Raw genomic sequence first — 24,453 nt, 5'->3', positions numbered from 1 at the left:
TCGACACCTGCCGACGGCGTCGCCGGTTCTTTGGGTCTACGCCAGCGCACTCCTTGGCTGTCACTGTAATTTGGGCGGCCACAATGATCGAGTGCTGTCTCCCAGCTGCGGTCGACACCGTCTTCGCCCAGAGCAACATCGTTCTCGCCAGCCAGTCGACCTCGCTACATCGCAGGTAGTCACCGCTGATCGAGCGCTAACTCTCCAGAGGCCGCCGGTGGCTGCCGACACAGCCGCCGACTCATCGCGCTACCGACGCTGCCGTTCTAACCGGGAGCCAGTCGCATTCCCCTCGCCACAGTGTCAATCATAGCGCCAGCTGCGTACTACTGAGCATCACCAAACACCAGTCGTGCACCAAGCACGGAATCGCTCCGGGTTGACACCGAATCCGAAAACGTCTTCCACACCGTTGCACCAGTCTTCATATGTTCCTACCTTGACCGGTAAACCATCCCAGATGTCACTCGGAAACTGCTGCTTACTTCCTGTGCCCTTCCCACCGTGCAAAGAGACAAAAACGACTACTGTTAGACTTCTATCCCTGTAGTCGATAACATATTAGTTAATAACGAAAGACGTTTTATTCCATACAGAATTACTAAAAACCTTCTACAAATCGTAATAAAGTCATGAGATGTTCAATTGACTCTTTTATTAGAACATGTTACGCGTTTCGGGATTACAACCATCTTCAGACATCACAAACTTCAACTGCTTCCTAACGAACCAGGCGTACAGCCTTGATAACTCAAAGAAAGTGCCATTCCACTTAGCCTCACACTCATTCGACACTTTCTTACAGTTGTCAAGGCTGTACGCCTGGTTGGTTAGGAAGGAGCTGAAGTTTGTGATGTCTGAAGATCGGTGTAATCCCGAAACGCGTAACATGTTCTAATAAAAGAGTCAATGGAACATCTCATGACTTTATTGCGATTGTACAGAAATGGTAGCCAATTATTAACATAAAACTGATCGCAAGCCTCATACGGAATTTTATGTTCTGTATATCCTTCTACAAATCTGCGTATGGAATGCATATTTCATTGTCTTTCCTTTTCTATTGCTGACCGCAGTGTTAAAATTGCTCCATGTCCTCTTCAGTATCTGAGTGGTCAACGAAGCTGACTGCCATGTGGGAGACAGAGTTTCGACTCCCAGGATTGTCAAGGATTTTTCCTGGTGGGAGAACTGGTACGGAGTGTATTCAGCCATGTGATGTCAACTAAAGAGTTACTCGAGTCACTACTAGCGGTACCAGGGTCAGGACACCTGACACAGAGCGGGAGAACGGTCTGCTGACCACAAGGCCAGCCGGCCGGAGTGGCCGTGCGGTTCTAGGCGCTACAGTCTGGAGGCGAGCGACCGCTACGGTCGCAGGTTCTAGTCCTGCCTCGGGCATGGATGTGTATGATGTCCTTAGGTTACTTAGGTTTCAGTAGTTCTAAGTTCTAGGTGACTGATGACCTCAGAAGTTAAGTCGCATAGTGCTCAGAGCCATTTGAACCATTTGAACCACAAGGTCCCCCGTGTCTCTTCCCCTGACAACACTTGCAGAGGATGACACGTCGTTCGGATGGACCCAGTTGGCTCGTCTACGGCCAATAAGCGGGACTCAATTTTATTTCTACTTGCCCCTCGAGGCCCTTTTCTCTCCTAAACGCAATACTTCTCTCGTAAGCACGCTTTAGACAGATCGAAATCGACTACCGTCGGTGTGTGCGTGGCACTTGCCTGGATCTAAATCAGCAGCCAACTACGTCGCCAGTGAGTCAGTGACGTCGATGATCGCTAAACTGTCCAGGGTTTATAGTTCCGGAAACCTCATTACGCTACATCTACATCTATATCTAAATCTACATGACTACTCTGCTATTCACATTTAAGTGCTTGGCAGAGGGTTCATCGAACCACAATCATACTATCTCTGTACCATTCCACTCCCTAATAGCGCGCGGGAAAAACGAACACCTAAACCTTTCTGTTCGAGCTCTGATTTGTCTTATTTTATTTTGATGACCATTCCTACTTATGTAGGTTGGGCTCAACTTAATATTTTAGCATTCGGAAGAGAAAGTAGGTGACTGAAATTTCGTAAATAGATCTGGCCGCGACGAAAAACGTCTTTGCTGACTTCCATCCCAATTCGCGTATCATATCTGCCACACTCTCTCCCCTATTACGTGATAATACAAAACGAGCTGCCCTTTTTTGCACCCTTCTGATGCCCTCCGTCAATCCCACCTGGTAGGGATCCCACACCGCGCAGAAATATTCTAACAGAGGCTGAACGAGTGTAGTGTAAGCTGTCTCTTTAGTGGACTTGTTGCATCTTCTAAGTGTCCTTCCAATAAAACGCAACCTTTGGCTCGCCTTCCCCACAATATTATCTATGTGGTCTTTCCAACTGAAGTTGTTCGTAATTTTAACACCCAGGTACTTAGTTGAATTGACAGCCTTGAGAATTGTACTATTTATCGAGTAATCGAATTCCAACGGATTTCTTTTGGAACTCATGTGGATCACCTCATACTTTTTATTATTTAGCGTCAACTGCCCCCATCCACACCATACAGCAATCTTTTCTAAATCGCTTTGCAACTGATACTGGTCTTCGGATGACCTTACTAGGCGGTAAATCACAGCATCATGTGCGAACAACCTAAAAGAACTACGAGTACAGACTGAAAGTACGTTGACACCTAAGACTGTGCCGTCGTCTGCCATCGCTGGAAGTTATAAATAAACGTTAGCGCACTCATTCGTGTTATAGTAGTGGATTTTGTGCTGTTGTGCCTTCTCAGTCGTTATTGTATAGCTTTCTGTGGCTTCGAAACACATTACAATGCTGGCATATGGAACTGATAGTATTCCCACTGCACACAAGAGAGACTAAAACATTCAAAGCAAAATGGTAATCAGGTTCTACAATACCCGGACAAAGAAACAGACTATACTGCGCATAAATAAAAACACGAATGAATATATGTTTTAGTGAAAAAATTTTAAAACGTGAAGAAAAAAATTTATTGAATGAGGGAAATTATTTTCGTTTTTATTTGGCACGTAGGAAGAAAACAACATACAGAGCTGAAGTAAAGCAGCACTCTTTAGTGTCATCTAAGCATTGTATTACGTGCAACGTTTTGAATTGTTTACCCGACACTTTTCCTTTCCTTTGAGTTTTCAGCTTTGTTGGGAAATTTCCATACGATCTTCGTCATGAATGTCAACTGAGAATTTTCCTGGTCTGTATTAAACCGAATTCGCAGTGGTAAATCTGTAATTTCATTAATATATTTCAATTTTTTTAAATAAGGACGGCCTTCCACAAAAATAACATTCACCGTTCAGGCTACGGCCTGTGCAGCACAAGGCGTCACAGCACCGATGTGTAAACAAAACCGACCAGTAGGACCGGTGGACTCAGTACTTATATAGTATGGCAGTGGCGCTGCGGTTGAGTCAGTGGTCACTCGGTAGAAGAAGATTTAATCTGCTTTCACCTTTTTCTTCGATTTCCGTCCAGACTACTTATAATAGTTAAAAAAATGGCTCTAAGCACTATGGGACTTGACATCGGAGGTCATCAGTCCCATAGACTTAGAACTACTTACATCTAACTAACCTAAAGACATCACACACATCCATGCCCGAAGCAGGATTCGAACGTGCGACCACAGCAACAGTGCGGTTCCGGACTGAAGCGCCTAGAACCGCTCGGCCACAGCGGCCAGCTATAATATTTATTTTAACGTATATTGGACTAGACTGATTATATGATAATTTTCGGCTTTATCTCCTGACTCAGTAGACCGTTGCCTATAAGTTACTCACACAGTATCTGAGGTTGACGACGGTGTATGTTCTTGGACGCCTGAGTCACTATTTACACCTAATGCAACGCTGGATGTATCGTAATTAAATGAACAAAAGCTTTCCAGCCAAAGTCGCTCTGCAAAGAGCCGTTTAAGAGACAGTTGCGAATGTGTGGTTTCATATCATCACTGAGTTTTGTATAAGATAATGTCCTAGAGCAGTGGTCGTCAAACAGCGACCCGCGGGTCGCATTCGACTTGAACCAAGTATTCATGCGGCAAGCGGTCCTTAGGAGCGCCACCTAAAAAGGTCGTGATCTTCGCAACCATGTTTCATGATAGACAAATCAAAAAAAGTTTTATATCACGTCGGTTCCGGGAGTTACGGAACCTGTACAGAAAATTGAAATAGAGATCAACATAAACATCATTTCCGTCCATTTTATTGCTCATGAAAACCACACATTTCATGTAGTGCCACCATACAGTGAAACCTTCAGAGGTGGTGGTCCAGATTGCTGTACACACCGGTACCTCTAAGACCCAGTATCACGTCCTCTTGCATTGATGCATGCCTGTATTCGTCGTGGCATACTATCCATAAGTTAATCAAACCATAGCTGGTCCAGTTTATCCCACTCCTCAACGGCGATTCGGCGTAGATATCTCAGACTGGTTGGTGGGTCACGTCGTCCATAAACAGCCCTTTGAAATCTATCCCAGGCATGTCCTATTGGATTCATATTTGGAGAACATGCTGGCCACTCTAGTCGAGCGATGTCGTCATCCTGAAGGAAGTCATTCACAAGATGTGTACGATTGGGATTCGAATTGTTGTCCATGTAGACGAATCCCTCCTCGCCAATATGCTGCCGAAATGGTTGCACTATCGGTCGGAGAATGGCATTCTCGTATCGTACAGCCGTTACGGCGTCTTCCATGACCACCAGCGGCGTACGTCAGCGTCACACAATGCCACCCAAAAACAGCAGGCAAACTCCACCTTCCTGCACTCGCTGGACAGTGTGTCTAAGGCGTTCAGCCTTACCGGGTTGCCTCTAAAAACGTCTCTGACAATTGTCTGGTTGAAGACATTTGCAACAAACATTCCTGAGCGATCCATTCGGAATGTTGTGGGGCGCACCTGTACTGCGCTGCATGGTGTCGTGGTTGCAAAAATGGACGTCGGGAGTGAAGTTCCGCATCACGCATCCTATTGCACTCACTGTGAGTCGAAACACGATGTCCTGTGGCTGTACGAAAAGCGTTGTTCAACATGGTAGCGTTGCTGTCAGGATTCCTCCGAGCCATAATCCGTAGGTAGCGGTCATCCACTACAATAGTAGTTTAGTAGTCCTTGTGCGGCCAGAGCGAGGCATGTCAGAGACAGTTCCTCCCTCTCTGTATCGCCTCCATGTCCGAACAACATCGCTTTGGTTCACTCCGAGACGCCTGGATACTTCCGTGTTGAGAGCCCTTCCTGGCACAAAGTGAAAACGCGGACGCGATCGAATCGCGGTATTGACCGTCTTGGCATGGTTGAAGTACAGACAACACGAGCCGTGTACCTCCTTCCTGGTGGAATGACTGGAACTGATCCATTGTCGGACCCCCTCCGTCTAATAGGAGCTACTAATGCATTGTTGTTTACATTTTTGGGCGGGTTTAGTGACCTCTCTGAACAGTCAAACGGACTGTGTCCGTGAAACAATATCCACAATCAACGTCTGTCTTCAGGAGTTCTGGGAACAGGGATGATGCAAAACTTTTTTTGATGGGTGTAGTATGCATCTATCAGGTAACAGCCGAGTCCAAAAATGTCATCAAACCTTAAGAGCTTCCTAACAGTCTAGATTTCCCGACCCATTCCAATAATAATATTTATAGAGAGAGTGATATTTTTACACGTGGTTTGTTTCAATTGAGGCTGGAGCATTCGGTGGCGCGCTAAGTTACATTGGTCGCCTATGTCTGTGGCAGAGAGGTAAGTAACGTGGACACTGCGGGGATAGAGGATGAGAAAGGAGGAATGTTTTATTGCTTGCCTTGCAGTCCTGACAACTGAATTTCGTGCGCGATTCGTACCGTTCAGCGTCTCGTGTAAATTGTGATACATCGATTCGTGGATGCAATGCTGCACTTACTTGTAACAAGAGATATGAAATTAAGTTGAGGTTGTCGAATACAGCGCAATGAACAAAAGGAGAATGACATAATAGCATTTAGTAAATATCTGTGATCATGTTCCTTACTGCATAACGAATTAATATGTAAGTACAAATACTGTTTTAATTAAGTAATCATCCACTCACACAGACAACGCAAGAACACTTCGTCAGCCTCGTGGATTGGCCCCTAGACTCAGAACTACTTAAACCTGACTAACCTAAGGACATCACACAAATCCACGCCCGAGGCAGGATACGAAACTGCGGCCGTAACAGGAGCGCGGTTCCCGACTGAAGCGCCTAGAACCGCTCGGCCATTCCGGCGGCAGCAACCGGCTTCGCGATTTCTGAGATTCTCGTTCCCAAGCACGGGGCACTAATAATCTACTCTATCTCTAGTCTGTTGTGTCGGTGTATTTCCCCATTCGCGACCCATTTTATCGTTAGAAGATACCTTATTCGTCTCTGCTGTCTTTGTATATTTTCCTTTTCATGTCACGTGTCTGCAACGGCACATCATTCAATGTTGTTCTGAACAATGGTCATAATGTTTTGGTCAGCAGACTCGCTTTCACTCTATCTCAGTTGCTAACATCTGCTTTATTGACCCTTGTTTCCTGAGACATTTTTACGACGAGCGTTGAATAAGTAATACTAACATTTTTCTAAGAGTAAGTTAGTTTCATTCAAAATTCCCATACGCTCTATTATTTGCCACTCTTCTGGCGACGAAATCCTACTTTTGCAAATAATCTCCGTTCAGTGCGACAGCCATACGCCACCATAGTGGGAGAGACTATAGGCTCATATGGTAGCACACTAGTATTCGACGTGGAAGCCAATGACTTGTTGCATCAATAACATCCCCCCACCCCAACATCCTCATACTTCTTCCCACCGGGTTCAGACTTTATTGGCCCGAGCAGATGGAAGTCGGAAGATACGAGATCATCGCTTTAGGATAGATGAGGAAGTGCAGTCCTGTGAACTTTTGTGACCACTCCCAACAGAGACGTTCAGTTTTGCAGCGAGATGTTTGCTATTTATTCCTCGATCAGCTCGAGTGAGAGTCTCCGCACCTTCCAATAAGTCAGGAGTCACAGCTACACTACTAGAAATTTTAATTGCTACACCACGAAGATGAAGTGCTACAGACGCGAAACTTAACCGACAGGAGGAAGATGCTGTGATATAAAAATGATTAGCTTTTCAGAGCATACACACAAGGTTGGCGCCGGTGGCGACACCTACAACGTGCTGACATGAGGAAAGTTTCCAACCGATTTATCGTATACAAACAGAAACTGATCAGTGTTGCCTGGTGAAACGTTCTTGTGATGCCTCGTGTAAGTAGGAGAAATCAGTACCACCACGTTTCCGTCTTTGATAAAGGTCGTGTTGTAGTCTATCGCGATTGCGGTTTATCGTATCGCGACATTACTGCTCGTTTCGGTCGAGATCCAATGAACGCCGTGCTGAATCCCAACGGCCTCGTATCACTAGCAGTCGAGATGACAGGCATCTTATCCGCATGGCTGTAACGGATCGTGCAGCCACGTTTCGATCCCTGAGTCAACAGCTGGGGACGTTTGCAAGATAACAAACATCTGCACGAACAGTTCGACGACGTTTGCAGCAGCATGGACTATCAGCTCGGAGACCATAGCTTCAGTTACCCTTGACACTGCATCACAGACAGGAGCGCCTGCGATGGTGTACTCAACGACGAACCTGGGTGCACGAATGGCAAAACTTCATTTTTTCGGATGAACCCAGGTTCTGTTTACAGCATCGTGATGGTCGCAGCCGTGTTTGGCGACATCGCGGTGAACGCACATTGGAAACGTGTATTCGTTATCGCCATAGTGGCGTATCACGCGGCGTAATGGTATGGGGAGCCATTGGTTACACGTCTCGGTCACATTTTGTTCGTATTGGCGGAACTTTGAATAGTGGACGTTACATGTCAGATGTGTTATGACCCGTGGCTCTACCCTTCATTCGATACCTGTGAAACCCTACATTTCAGCAGGATAATGCGCGACCGCGTGTTGCAGGTAATGTACGGGCCTTTCTGGATACAGAAAATGTTCGACTGCTGCCCTGGCCAGCACATTCTCCGATTTCTCACCAATTGAAAACGTCTGATCAATGGTGGCCGAGCAACTGGCTCGTCACAATACGCCATTCAGTACTCCTGATGAACTGTGGTATCGTGTTGAAGCTGCATGGGCAGCTGTACCTGTACACGCCATCCAAGCTCTGTTAGACTCAATGTGCAGGCGTATCAAGGCCGTTATTACCGCCAGAGGTGGTTGTTCTGGGTACTGATTTCTCTGGATGTATGCACCCAAATGGCGTGAAGATGTGATCACAAGTCAGTTCTAGTACAATATATTTGTCCAATGAATACCCGTTTATCATCTGCATTTCTTCTTGGTATAGCAATTTAAATGGCCAGTAGTGTATTTGTGGACGGCTGCCATGCGGAAACTCGGACAGGTTTGCACAACCTTGTTATGATGTTGACATGCGCCTCGCCCAACGGCTCACCGTGCTTTTCTTCATGACAGGTCTATGTATACATTCTGCAAGCGCCTATGAATATTTGCGATGCACTCGTTTTCCGCCTGAGGTGTCAGTTAGAACTGCCTCGGGCATGAGTGTGTGTGATGTCCTTAGGTTGGTTAGGTTTAATTAGTTCTACGTTCTAGGTGACTGATGACCACAGAAGTTAAGTCGCATAGTGCTCAGAGCCATTTGAACCATTTTTCAGTTACAACGCTACGTACAGCAAAGGCTCCTATGGAAACTTCACACAACTACAGGAGCTGAAACAGAAATATTCTACATTGCCCACAACTGATTCAGCATTTTTAAAGCGAAATTAGCCGGGGGAAACATGTTGCGTTTACTTACAAACGGGCCTCAAACTTCTGTTAGCCTATACCTTCTCCTGTATGATTTTCCGCTATTAATAATTATACACCATATACGTGCGTGTTTGTCTGTCAGTAACTGTGAAGCCTATAACACCGAAAATGGAGGATGCATGGCATCTGCTACCGATATATATGTGTTTTTAATTGTATGTAAATATTTGTCATTTAACTGCTTTCTTATAATAAGTAAGGACATTGCTTCACTGTAGGTGTACATTTAGGTAGAAATCTGTTGACGTTTCATTGTATTTACCTACGTGCAACTAACAATCAAGAATATACACACTCAATAACACTGTGTCCTCTGTTCACTATAACAATGCATTTGGAATTACTTGTATAAAATAGTTCCCTAGGTTCTTGACTGGACAGTTAACTTTAAAACATAGTTGCATGTTAACAGTTTCCAAGTGTGACAAAGACTACTAGTAACGCGAAGTGAAAAATTTTATAGCAAAGACTAAGTGAAAAAAACGGTTATCTCTCAATAAACGGTTTTACATGTGAAATGTGGTGCAATCCTTTACTCTTCATAGTACTCAGAGTTTCAACTTGAGTGCAGTTATCATGCGGTATAAGTCGGTAAAGAATACTTGAATTTTTCTCAACGTTAGCGTCTATGTTATTTTTCTCTGAGCCAGCCGGCGCACGTAGCTGCCTGCGGTTCGAGTCATTGTCTGTCTCTTTGTTGGCGCACGTCGATATTAGGATTAGAAGACCTAACTTCTACAAATTCACCTTGTCGAGAGGGACCTGCCCTGTTTTAATCGCGCCCGTTCTGATGAAATTCAGGTCTGTCATTTTTTTCGGTAGTGTACATAGTTTCTTTTTTGTCGGTCATGTGGTTGAGGATTTCTCCCAGAATCGTAACTGCACGATGGACCGTTGTGTCTGAAGTTATTCTGTCTCCCTTGATAATAATTATTTTGGTTCCCATATTGCCTGTTTCTCTAACTGTCTCTGTGATAGTCATTACCACGGAGAGGTGATCTTATCCTGTAATTATTACTACTCTGTTAACGGTTGCCGTAAAGGTGATGTCTGTTTCGGTCACGATTTACGTTCTAAGAATATCCTTGTCGTGTCCAGTTATTATTTCTTTCATCGCGAAATTGTGACGGGTGTGACCTGTAATTGTTGTGCTCCTGTTTTCGCGTCAGATTGTTCGAAATGTTTCATCGTTATCATGCTATGTTTTACTAGGTCTTATGTAGCTTGAGACCAATATGCTGAGAGGAAGGCATGATAAAATACTCCTTCACTGTGACAATCGTGAATGACTGATCGCTTTCTTACAGCTGGTTCATTCTCTAAGTAGCCACACATAAATTCTAACCTGTGCTCCAGTGACCAATTCGGAGGAAAACAATGAGAGAATTGATGGAACCACACTTGTGGATGAATGTCGTTGCCAGAATTCTTAAATGTTTTGAGTTTACGTGTAGTAATGAACAGCTTATAGTCAAAATCAACACGTCGGCGAGTCGCATATCGGTCATTGTTACTTCGTTTCGGCGGTTCCATCTCAAATATTGGGTGTACCTTGCCGGTTTCTTTCATAATTTCTGAAGTGCCCTGTGATATTATTTTGTAGCTGTTCCGTATTTCTTTGTCCCTCTTCCGGTATTTGAGCGCGAGTGTCCTCTGAAATATGTAATTCTTGTGTTATCTGTGTCAACTGATCTAGTACTTCCCGGATTTCTCTTTTGTACTGTGTATTGATTTAATTTTTTTTTTTAGTTTTCTAATTTTTTCATACTCTTCTGTGTCAGTGAAGTCTATGGCTCTTTTGTTATTCAGATCATCATCTACCTTTGTAGATACGTTAGTCAGCTGATCCGAAAGCTCAGCTACTTTATGCGATAGTGTACTGAATTCCTCAGTGTGTTTTTCTGAACCAAGGTTCAGAGTGTCCATTTGTGTTGAAATCTTATCTACTTTGTCCTTTACGTTTTCCTGAGTTTTTGCAAGTCGCGTAACCGAATCGGTAGATGCAACTGAGTCAATTTTAGCTTGCAAGGTGTCGTGATTTTCATGAACAATAGTTTGCAGTTCTTTTATGGCTGCTTCGTGATTCTGTAATGCATTTTCATGACGCGAAGAAATAGGTTGAAAATGCTCACAAATATGTGTTTTTACGTCATTACAGACTTTTTGGCATTTCGATTCGATTTTAAGTAACTCAGCAGTTAAATATTCACGTGTTTGTTCAAGCGTTTGTTCTATGGAGTCTTTTTAGCTTTTGCTGTGTTTGTCTCTGATTTTGTTCCATAGTGTCTAACTTTTGAAGCTTTTCCCATTTGCTGCATTAATTGTAATAACAATGCACTGGTGTCTGAAACATGTTCCTCAGTGCTACTCGGCAGTGCATTTGAACAGGCAATATTCGCATTTTGAAAAGCAGAAAATGTGTCTTGGCTTATTAGAGAAAACGGTGAGGACGCAAAACCTGAATCTACCGTATTTGAAAGATTGTGTCCTGTCATTTCGGATTCCTGAGGCGAGCTGTTGCCGACCGATCGATCGATAATGCTTCCTTGTTCACTAATTGTTTCACTGTGTACACCATTGTTTGCCGCCCGCTCCATTTCTCTATGCACAATTACCAAATTACTATGTTGAACATTAGTTAATTCGTTACACGGTGGCGGTAACACACTGCTTTCGTCTTCACTATCATTTCTCAGTTGACTTTGGAGCTTAGTATTACGTTTTTCACACGCCATAATTGTCACAATATTTCACAGGATAACACAGAAAAGAACAATTTGAAGAGCAAAAGTGAGAAAACACATTAACATAGCACTGAAAGTAATATCTAGTTAATTGCAAGCGCAGCTTCGAAATACTTGGTGCAAATCTACATGCATGCCACAACTATTTTACTGTACTACATTGAAAGACTGCAACTACAAAGGAGATTCTCTCTACAATTACCCGCTAGCAATAAACAATAGCTACACTAATTACACAAACTACAAGAAAAAATTAGAAGATTACAGTGAGGTATCCTCGGCTAAGGGTCGACATATGAAACGTCCCCTTAAAAGAATTATAGATGACTGTGCTTAAACTGCCACACAATATTTCTAGCGTAACACAATCTGACTTTCAAAAATACGTACAAAAGTATGGCCCTGACTAACAATAACCTTTACCTTTCACGAATCACTTACCTTCGTTACTCTAACTACTGCAATACACATGGGCCAATACTGCCAGCTGAATAAAAGGTTTTAAGTACTGAAGGCACTAACTACTGATAGGCATAGTTAGCAAATGAAAGATTTTGATAGAGAACAAACAATGTATTTACGTTAATAGTGTTCAAAAGTCATTATATATATATATATATATATATATATATATATATATATATATATATATATATATATATATGTGTGTGTGTGTGTGTGTGTGTGTGTGTGAGTGTGTGTGTTCAAAAGTCAATATATATTTCCTGTCTCTGATGGACACACGTCCAGATCAACCGCTCTCAAAACTCCGCCATCTCTGTCCCCACATCCACCACTGCTGGCGGCTCACCTCCAACTGCGCAACGCTAAGCGTTGTTCACATCCAACTGCCCAACGCTACAATGGCGAATATTCCAACAATGCCAACCAGCCACAGACTGCACACAGCACAGTCAGTGAGTTTCATACAGAGCGCTAGGTGACGTTACCAACATAAAAACCTAAGCAGCCTACTTACAGTATTAACGGCCAGTAGCACAACTGATTGTGATTTGATTAATGAACTGTATTTAAATAACAATCAGTTAAATTCAAGGCGATTGTGTCCTCATTGTGTCTTCATTGTCCCCAGACATTCTTACCTACTAGGGTCCTTGTAACCTTTTTTCCGTATATACTAACAGAAGTTTGAGAATCTAACAAGGGAGAAAATACAAATCTAAAGAAAATGCACGAATCAAGTTTGCGGAAGTGTTATTTATTTTACATTTAGCTTCGAGCACATGGCTGTGTGTAGAATATATTTAATTCTGTTCAAGTCAGTAAAAAAAGGCTCACTTGTTGAGACAGTAATATGAAATCCAATTTGAAAATTAAGTAACTGCAAAGTAAAAAGTGCTTACCTTTCTCTAAATTTCTTTGATGACGTTATGCTGAGGTCTCTGAAAGTCATTGTACACGTAACGAAGTTGAATACTAACATACAGTTTAAGTGGATATTTTCAAATCATTACTCGATTGCCTTTTTCAAAATTTAATGACAAACTTAACGTAAATGTGGCTTGTCAGTTTTCTTTTTCATTACATACTCACTTAAAATTAGTGTTCCCAAAAAAAATGGCAACCCTTAGTTGGTACGTCAGTGTTTAATAATTAATGTTTTTCTCTCCCATCATCTTGTACAGGATTTTGGATGCAAATCGCGCTACTGGGCTGGCGACCGTAAGTATTTCGTTTTCGTGCATTAGTGTAACTTTTGGATTCATGATCAGTGGTACCCCTTTTCTGTCCAGTGTTGTTCGTGAGTGAATGCACGAAATAACTTTCATTTTTCCAAATTAGCCCTGTTTTATTTTTAGTAGACTTTTCTGTCACAAAGATCGGTTGTACACATACACACGATCCACGGTGATGATATTTTGTATCGCAAGCAGGATAGGTCATTTAGTAAGGGGGAGGTTACACGCCGGATCGCCAGCGAGTGAGTGGTTTTCTTTGCAGGGGGCTGGAGCCTGCGGCTGGTGGAGGTGAGGATCCCGATGCACACGGTGCTGCACCAGAACGCGCGCCTCGAGTGCCACTACGACCTGGAGGGCGAGTCGCTCTACTCGGTCAAGTGGTACAAGGACGGCCGCGAGTTCTACCGCTTCGTGCCCAGGGACACGCCGCCGGCGCAGATCTTCCAGCTGCCCGGAGTCGTCGTCGACGTGAGTACTCTATCTGCTCAGAGTTCCTACTCCTTTGTAGCTGTTTGCGGCGCTGGGGCTACAACTGGGGGTGACGTCGCAGCTTGTGAATGTTCATATCGACTGTCTTTGCCAGAGACAGCTCGTGACCCATTCGGGTTCTACGTCTATTTCTGTACTCTGACGGATAGAATGTGTGGCGGAGGGTACACGGTGCACAGGTATCATTCTCCCACTGCCTATACCAGCCGCTGGTTGTTAACTGGGAGACATACTGTTGGTACCCCTCTATGTGGGCTCGAATTTTTCGAAGTTTGTAGTTGTGATGATTAGATGATGTTGGAGAAAACAGTGTGTTTTGGTAGGTGTGCAGCGGCGTCGGAACTGTACATTGGAAAGATTCGGAATTGTGAGAACATAAATTCATTATAATTTAACTCTTGCTAATACTATGCCTGTAAACAACAAACTCAGATGACACTTTAACCCGGCAGTGGTGTGGCGTGGAATTCTTACCCAAGGTGTAGTACATCCTATGTAGTTTCTTGCATGTTTTGATTATTTTAACTTCTAATTTAATGGTTTAATCAGCTGTAAATTATTACTATAGCCTAATATTATTAATACGTAGTGACAACAATGAAACGTAATTTTATTTTATTAATTAGTATTCACATGCTAGTTACAAATATCGATTCATACAGTACTGAAATTAATGTTTGCTGCCCGAAGCTATTGTACTGAAATAAAAGAGATCACAATTACCAAAATACCTTTTATATGTATAGACAGTACAATAAGACACTCATTATTCTGAAAAGCATTTTCAAGATTCACCATCTAATTTCTCCTCACTGGTACAATTCTTTGCTCCATTTAGTCGTTCTACTTTTTCCCAAATCATAACTACCACTGACCTCGTCTTTATCATTTTCACCGCCTTCTTACTTGGGCGTTTTGTGATCACTGACAACAACAGTATCTTCGTTATCTCCACTATTAGAATCAACTGGTCCCTCATCAAGTACGTCATCAAGCAATGCTTGCACTAGGTCCCATTCAGGCCTATAATGATCTCACTGTAATAATATTTGCTCTTAATTACACAATCAAATAACACATATTACGCAAAATACTCACAAATATGCAATCAAATAGCTACCTTGAGTTTTTCGTCTTACAGCACGATAGTAGTGTGTTCGGATTTAACAAACCCCAGCAATCTCTTGTCTGAACAGCACGTCGCGACGTCTTATGCACACCGAGACTGAAATTAATGTTTGCTGCCCGAAGCTATTTTACTGAAATAAAAGAGATCACAATTACCAAAATACCTTTTATATATATAGACAGTACAATAAGACACTCATTATTCTGAAAAGCATTTTCATGATTCACCATCTAATTTCTCCTCACTGGTACAATTCTTTGCTCCATTTAGTCGTTCTACTTTTTCCCAAATAATAACTACCACTGACCTCGTCTTTATCATTTTCACCGCCTTCTTACTTGGGCGTTTTGTGATCACTGACAACAACAGTATCTTCGTTATCTCCACTATTAGAATCAACTGGTCCCTCATCAAGTACGTCATCAAGCAATGCTTGCACTAGGTCCCATTCAGGCCTATAATGATCTCACTGTAATAATATTTGCTCTTAATTACACAATCAAATAACACATATTACGCAAAATACTCACAAATATGCAATCAAATAGCTACCTTGAGTTTTTCGTCTTACAGCACGATAGTAGTGTGTTCGGATTTAACAAACCCCAGCAATCTCTTGTCTGAACAGCACCTCGCGACGTCTTATGCACCACTAAATTTACAAATCTATTTATATGCAAACTGAAGAAGCAAATAGGAATTTGTATCTTCAGTCTGCATATGTACATCAAGATGAAACGAAATAGTTTCATTTGAATGAAGTCACAAAGACACACTCGTACCACTCTACTGATATCTTGTAGCAGCTGTCTGGAAATAAAAACCAGTGTGACATGTCATCTAGCAATTAATTGCAGGAATTCGCCATATTCACTTGGCAATACTGTTCCAAGCACTTATAATTTACAACTTGGAACGTGTCTCTATGGAATTTAATTTGTCCACAGACCCTGGTAATAAAAGATAGTATTGGTAAAGTACGGATTTTAGCAGCTAATATGATCAAGTGATTATACTGATGATGGAAGCTCCTGTCGATGTTCGTTCTGTGTTTGGGAACCAAATTTCGGTTTTTTAACTCCACGTCCTTCAGAATACGCTTCTTTTTATATTTACCCAAACATGTTTCGACACCTTTGTGTCATCTTCTGTGGCCTCAATTTATTTCTTAAAAACATTATACGTAGTTCATGGTTCATCTTCCAGGAGCAGCCTAAGAACTTTTACATGTGTCTTTTTTTATTTTGTTTCGATTGCTCATCTGAAATAGTCAAAGGGGATTTGTACACGCACAAAAAACAAGACGACCTGCACAAAAACACTTTCACAATTAATGTAATTTCAGGTGAATAAACGAAACAAAATTTTAAAAATATTAATTTTATAGTTTTTAAACCGAAAATAGAAAAAAAGCATGAAATTCGAATAGTATTTTCACTGAATTAAACCGAGACTCACAGAGAAATGTCTGTGTACACAGGGAAAGAAATACATTGTGATTTGCAGAAGTAAGAGTTCAATAACCCAAATGATCATCTCATCAATGCGGAATAAAAATACCAATATGTAAAATCATCAGATCACATAGTTGTCAACTTCAATAGTGGTATCAGCACAAGGACAAGTTTCACTAGGCCACGTCTTAAGTACCGATCAACAAAATACAATGGCATACGCGCTACCTGAATCCTATAATAGCAAGTGACTCCTGCAGGTAACAGGAAATAACAGCAACCATGCGTCCGGCTGGTTCCGCGTTGGTTGTGTTGCCCTTCTCCAAACTCACCTGCCATCGGGCTGCCCCTTCCGTCACTCCCCCGCACGATGCACCACTGGCAGCGAAAAGTCCTCCACTGTGCTGGCGCGGCCTTCTCACTTTGCTGCCCCAGGCGCCTTGTTCGTCTCGCTGCCCCAGTTGCTATGTGCGCTTGCTCATCGGCGTCCAAGGCGCTTGCTGCGGCCAACACTCGATATTGTGGGTGCCCTCTCGCACGGAACAACTGAAGTGCTTGTCACTTTAGCACCACCTGACGAGCAAGCGGGGCCCTCCAGTTGTGCCATATGTATCAAGGCAAAGTTGCTTGACTCATTATGAAATGGGGAATCTAGGAGTTCTGTAAGGCTGTCATCTGCGCACCAATTCTTTATTGCAACGCCTCCCACTTCAGTTCTTTGAACACCTCTGTCGCAACCTCAAGCTGACTGAAGCAACGCTTGACAAATTACGAAGCTCTGTACTGAACCTCTATCTCAGCCCTACTCGATAGGTGTCCAAGACTGGCGAACAATAATCAAGAATCGGTTGAACTGCTGTTTTACGTAAGGTTTTGCCCTTGTATTGCCATTTTCAAATTTCAGAACAATACTCTTGTTCCGCACTCTTGTCAAGAGATGTCATTCAGCCACAGCCTGTAGTATGCAGGAATGATGAAGCATCAGTACTAGAACAGAGTGCGCTCTGATTTAAAACTAGCTATCATACTAATAACATGTGACGAAACTCGAACTCGATTATTTACCTTAACTTTCGTTGGCCAAGTCACATATAATTTGCTAGAAATTGTAAAAAATAGCACACGGTCCATTTTAGTGTATTTTTTGATGAGCCCTTTTTAATAATAAGATAGTGCATGACAAAAAAGTGAAGTGACAGAAGAAGGAAACATAATGAAACTTGAGAGGGAATGTAATGACGTTATTTTAGGGAATCAAACTCGAATCAAATTTACGGAGAATTTGGTAGTTTGGGCCGACTTATCAGTATGACTTTGCACCCTCTCTGGGTTGGACGTGTGCAATGATTCGGTTGGGAAGGGTGTTGAAATCTGTTTTATCCTGTCCTGAAGCAAGCTGGCCCTCAACTGATTTTAATGGTCCTCGATATCGTGGGTACTTGTACTCGCACGGTGTTGACGTCCAATCTGATCACATGAGAGTTCTATGAGGGACCGATCTGGGGATGATGCTGACCAACGCTGTGCCTCGTCAATTCTTATAAATACAACGCCGTGCCTGGACGTACATTGACCAGTTGACAAATGGCACCACTATGCTGTCGCACGAGAAGTAACACATGTGGACGAAGGATGTCCGTGACGTACCGTTGTACCTCCGGTGCTGACTCAGCCACTGTCAGCCGTGACCTGGAATCATACCCGATGGCTCCCCGGACCTTCACGACAGAAGCAACACCGACGTGCCCCTCAAAACGATTGGAAGACCCGGGGCTCTCCTCGGGTCCCCGCTATGCTCCTCGACGATGAACGTACGGGGCAGTGCACAACCGCTATCCATTGTTGAACACAATGTGACGCCATTTATCAGGAGTCCATACTTCCCAGTAACGGCACTACGCCAAATGCAGCCGCTTGTATGACATTTTATGTAAGGAATAGTTCAAATTAGATGCTGAAAACTTTATTGATTCTATATCTTAGGCTTACTTCGGCGTTTGTGTCATTTTCTAGTACAACCTCCAATTAATAAAAACAGTATAGATATCATCTATTTGGTAGTAGTTTAAGTAAGAGATGTTTGACTATTTAACTTGCATCTAGGATTTCTTGACTTACTTAAGTACTGTACCTCTGTGTTGTCGTTCTCTGGTGTCTTTATCTGTTTTGAAACGTTATTTAGTTAACTTAATTTTGATAGCTGACATGAAGTTTGATAGCTGTTGGGTATGTGCTGTGTGTCTGAAGTTTGTTTGTACTCGAATTTATCATAGGTCATGATTATATTGTCGTCTGTAGTCGTTAAATACGTAATCCTTCGGTTTTGATGCTATATACATTATCGTTTTAGAAGACTAATAATTTTTTATAGGTGGTGTTCGTGTGTTAGATCTGTCTATTCGTTTACAATATTTTACGGTTGATTAACCGTGTGCATGTACATTTTAAATTCTTCTAAAAAAATTATAGTGATGCTTTTCGGAAGCTTGTGTAATACTAGGAGGGCACTTTCTATGTATACTGCTATATGATTCTGCGGCTTTAAGTGTATGAAGAAGTGAGATTGGTTGCTATTAATATGTCTTGTCTGTTCTTTGTATCTGATGGTGACATTTATCCCTCTTTGCTCTACGTAAAATTTGTCACGCATATCGTAGGTGATTTTATATAGTCCTGGATATGAGTAATTTCGTAAGATGGTTTCTCCTGAAAGGATTATTGTGTTGAAATTGTTTGCTGTTCTTAATGTTAATTTAACAATCGTATTTTTTAAACGTGTCATTTGTTTTATTCGAAATTCCATGCAGATGGCAAGTACGTATCTGGGTATGTCTTTTGGTTGATTTTCTCGATTGAGTCTTATTTTAGGGGATGTTGATTGTTTCTTGGGGTATGTATTCTCTTTGTACAGAATCAATAAACCTTTTACCAGCTAACTGAATTATTCTTTATACGAAATATCATGCTGTGACATGTAATGCGCTGCGGGCCCTGCAATGCATTAATTGCAGCCGTTTTTGTTGCGGTGTTAAGTGTACCCTACGCATCGGACGCTAATTTCCTAGTCCGGCAACCATTAGTCTCCGATCAATGGCGTGGATGACGCAGAATGTAACGGGGAAACATTATTTGTTCCTGCGACGGTAGCCGCAGATGTGAAAAGGTTTCGATATGCTCTGGCCAGAATAAGACGACCCTCCCTCCTGTTGGTCAGACGCGGTCGACTGGAAACATGAAGACGAGTTTGCCTGCTCTTATGTTTCCACGCAGTCCAATATCGAGCGCCGGCCGATGTGGCCGAGCGGTTCTAGGCGCTTCAGTCCGGAGCCACGCGACTGCTACGGTCGCAGGTTAGAATCCTGCCTCTGGCATGGATGTGTGTGACGTCCTTGGTTACTTAGGTTTAAGTAGTTCTGAGTTATAGGAGACTGATGACCTTAGATGTTAAGTTCCATAGCGCTCAGAGCCATTTGAACCATCTGAGCCAATATGGAGCACTGCCACATCCGAATGCCCCGCATATCAAGCTATTACATGAATGCGTAGTGTCTGTTCTTTGGCATATGTCCGAAAGGAGAGACATCACGCATTCATATAACTGATACGCCCAGCTGGGCTATGAATCCAACATCTTCAATGAGTATGGAAAAATACACTACTGGCCATTAAAATTGCTACACCAACAAGAAATGCAGATGATAAACAGGTATTCATTGGACAAATAAACTATACTAGAACTGACATGTGATTACATTTACACGCAGATTGGGTGCATAGAGCCTGAGAAATCAGTTCCCAGAGCAACCACCTCTGGCCTTAATAACGGCCTTGATACGCCCGAGCATTAAGTCAAACAGAGCTTGGATGGCGTGTACAGGTACAGCTGCCCATGAAGCTTCAACACGATACCATAGTTCATCAAGAGTACTGAATGGCGTATGGTGACGAAACAGTTGCTCGGCCACCATTGATCAGACGTTTTCAGTTGGTGAGAGATCTGGAGAATGTGCTGGCCAGGGCAGCAGTCGAACATTTTCTATATCCAGAAAGGCCGGAAAGGACCTGCAACATGCGGTCGTGCATTATCCTGCAGAAATGTAGGGTTTCACAGGGATCGAATGGAGGGTAGAGCCACGGGTCGTAACGTATCTGAAATGTAACGTCCACTGTCGTCATTACGAACAAGAGGTGACCGATACGTGTAACCAGTGGCACCCCACACCTTCGTGTCAGGTGATACGCCAGTATGACGATGACGAATACACACTCCCAATGTGCGTTCACCGCGATGTCGCCAAACACGGATGCGACCGTCACGATGCTGTAAACAGAACCTGAATTCATCCGAAAAAAATGACGTTTTGCCATTCGTGCACCCAGGTTCGTCGTTGAGTACACCATAGAAGGCTCTCCTGTGTGTGATGCAGCGTTAAGGGTAACCGCAGCCATGGTCTTTGAGTTGATAGCCCATGCTGCTGCAAACGTCGTCGAACCGCGCAGATGATTTTTGTCTTGCGAACGTTCCCATCTGTTGACTCAGGGATCGAGACGTGGCTGCACGATCCGTTACAGCCATGTGGATAAGATGCCTGTCATCTCGACTGCTAGTCATACGAGGCCGTTGGAATCCAGTAGGCGTTCCTGAACCCACCGATTCCATATTCTGCTAACAGTCATTAGATCTCGACCAACGCCAGCATCAATGTCAATCGTGATAGGTTACAATCCGACATTTATCAAAGTCGGAAACCTGATGGTACGCATTTCTCCTCCTTACATGAGGCAGCACAACAACGTTTCACTAGGCAACGCCGGTCAACTGCTGTTTGTGTATGAGAAATCGGTTGGAAACTTTCCTGATGTCGCCACCGGCTCCAACCTTGTGTGAATGCTCTGAACAGCTAATCATTTGCATATCACAGCATCTTCTTCCTGTCGGTTAAATTTCGCGTCTGTAGCACGTCATTTTCGTAGTGTACAAATTTTAATGGCAGTAGTGGACTTCTTATCGCCTGTGGGAATCTCAGAGTAGTGAACATGCAATCAGTGCACAGGGACTGTGGGTAGGCGGGAATGTGGAGTGGCCCTCAGGCGCGCCGGGATAGTCTGAGCTGTTGCTGTGCTGCTGTGTCCCGGATGGCCCAGTGCTTAGCGCACCTGCCTAATAAACAGTATTCCGGCTTTCGCAGCCGTGAAGTGCGGACGTGCTGTTCTTTTTTGCCTGCAGAGCGCGCGCGCTCGCTGCTAGTTACTTTTCTCCGGCCGTTACTTACGTGTAGTACAGCCATGGCCAACCGTTTTAGAAAATAAGCACTACGATTCAGCAACAACTACACACGACCAAAGACCTTGCAAGTGGAACGCTTTCTACGCGACGTTACTGTGATCCCAGCTTCCGACATCTTGGGCATCCATTTGTCCATAGTAAACAGTACGATGTACGTCAAATTCGTCAAAGACGCGGTGTGCGAAGTGATACTTCGTGCCTTCAATCGCGGAATACGCTTTTGGCACGCGGACGAAAATGTCGGTGCGGCAGTCTTGGGAATGCGTATCCTATGAGTTTTCGAACTCCCGTTCGATCCCTTGGTAGAAGAAGTTATCGCGGCTTTCCGCCCCTATGGCACTGAGCATGGCCACACTGTCGAACGGTGGGCGGAATTCCATAAGTACCCCCTGCAAATCAGCGGTTGCCGCGCGGTCGTCACATACGACGGCCAACCCAAGACCTGTTCCAGGTTCTGCAAAGAAAGCCACTTTAGGTCTGAGTGTCTTCAGTGACTAATCACCCAACTGCCAGTCGACTCTGACGTCTGTTTTACCCATCACCTACGCATCGGCGCTCTCTTCTCCTCCCACCGGCAGCCGTCCGTTGGACCCTTCCTGCTGCTACGAATACCGCCGGGGTCGACGAGTCGCGCTCACAACCTGACGGCACTCCGTCCCCTCTACCCACCCTACGATGACATAGACGCCCCTTCAGTTATCGTTCCCGCGACGGCCTTCCTCGCAGATCGCCGCGACTCCTTCCCGACAGCGGGATCAACACGCAAACAACGGACACCTAAAAGGGGCCTGAGGAGGCGCCGTATGGTCTCGGAACGAGACAGATCACATACTCCTGAAATCCAGAGGCTGTCCGGACCGACGAGGCCTCGGAGAGCCTGCACGAATGACAACACGACGCCGGCGGTGCTACTCTGCTGGCTCGCCCAGGTGCACCTCAACCAGTGGACTCCACCATTGCCGCAGAGACCTCCTCCGCTTCTCCGAACGAAGTGGAACGTAAGATCATCACAACGACAGCGCGTTCAACGGCGTGGAGTGACGACGTCGACGAAGGCCCGAACTACACGCTGGGGACGGAGTTACCCCAGACGGAAGCCTAGTTGCGTCGCCGATGACGTCGTCAGAGGGCGTACGGCATGACTAGCCGTTGCCTCGCCCCTCTTCACCCTCCGCTGACGGAGTTCCACTCCACGGCTGGGTAGGACAACAAACCCACCGAGTCGCGAGTATCGCATCAACACCATTAGCTCCCCCGTCAACTAGCTCCCCCGTCAACTGCTGCGTGGAATGATATGGGCATCGGTCGTAGACATCGCATTACTACAGGAAGTACACTTGGCCACATTTACAGACGTCGTGGTATATACGAGGTGTGTTTTTTTAAGTAAGTACCGTTTTCAAATTAAAAAACGACGTGCCAAGATGTTTCAATTATTTAATTTTTACAAGAAACCCTGTACCTTAATCTACGCACTGACGCCGTTACAGACTCATTCTTCTTTGTTTACGTTGGGTACTGAGTATTCAAGATGCCTCCGATACTCGTGAGTCCCGCCGACTTTGAAGTACGCGCTGTTATAAGATTCCTTAGTACTAAAGGCCTAAAAGTGATCGATATTATCGTGAGATCTGTGCAGTTTAGGGAGAAAACTTTATGAGTGTTGGAATGGTAAGAAAGTGGGTGAGATCATTTAGAGATGGACTCACAAATGTGCATGATGAACAACGCAGTAGGCTTCCTTCGGTCAATATTGAAAGTTTGGTGCAGGAAGTGGGCAGTAAGGTGAGAGAAAACAGACGCTTCACGATTTCCCCCGTGCGGGGTGACTTTCCTAATGTGTGTTGTAAGGCATTGTGACCGAGCACTTGAAATACCGAAAATTGTGCGCACGTTGGGTACCGGAAATGTTGACGGATGTGGACAAAACCAAACGTTTAGACAGTTCATTGACTTTCCTTGAGCGGTACAACAACGACGGTTGTGATTTCTTAAGCCAAATTGTTACGGGCATTGAAACATGGGTGAACTACGTCACACCAGAATCAAAGCAGCAGTCCATGGAAGTTAAGCAATGGCATCGTTTTGCTGCAAGACATTGCCCGTGGCGAATCAGACCAAAAATTTCATCACGTTTCGATGGGAAACTCTAGATTATCCTCAGTACAACCCCGATCTTGCGCCCAGTGACTACCATCTGTTCCTGCACTCGAAGAAACACCTGGGCGGTCAGCGTCTTCAAGACGATGACGAAGTCAAAACAGTGGTGATGCAGTGGTTAACAAGTCAGGCCGCAGACGTCTATGACGAGGATATTTAAAAACTGGTACAACGTTATGACAGGTGACCCAATATTGACGGAAATTATGTAGAAAAGTATATTAACGTGCAGGACTTCATGTGAAAATAAAATTATTGAGATATCTTAGCACGTCTTTTTTTAATGTTAGAACGGTACCTACTTAAAAACACGCCTCGTAACACTTATCATTCTCCTGGTAACCACCTGGGACGTGGCGTAGCCATCTACGCCCGAGAAGACATTCCGATGCCTGATATCACACACCTTCCATCCGCCAGAGGCATCCTCGTCACCGTCATGGCGACGCGTATAATCAACATTTACGCTCCGTCGTGCTCCACCCGCAGACGCGACATGGCACACTTCTGTTCAGAAGCAATCGTCCCTTTGTTTCTTGGATGCTGTGACCATTACCTGATCTGGGATGAT

At 44.0% G+C, this 24,453-nt stretch overlaps 1 protein-coding gene across 1 annotated transcript in view; it reads left to right on the top strand.

The window, feature by feature from the left end:
* LOC126278305 (uncharacterized) overlaps window positions 1-24,453 on the top strand; it is a 659,154-nt gene that overhangs the window by 319,017 nt on the left and 315,684 nt on the right. The window contains exon 2 of the mRNA XM_049978320.1: window positions 13,626-13,831. Within this exon, the coding sequence (XP_049834277.1) occupies window positions 13,626-13,831 (206 nt within the window). The remainder of the gene's footprint in view (window positions 1-13,625; window positions 13,832-24,453) is intronic.

The sequence above is a fragment of the Schistocerca gregaria genome, chromosome 6 (assembly GCF_023897955.1).
Source record: "Schistocerca gregaria isolate iqSchGreg1 chromosome 6, iqSchGreg1.2, whole genome shotgun sequence".
Classification (NCBI taxonomy): domain Eukaryota; kingdom Metazoa; phylum Arthropoda; class Insecta; order Orthoptera; family Acrididae; genus Schistocerca; species Schistocerca gregaria.
This window is presented reverse-complemented; position numbering and strand designations above follow the sequence as displayed.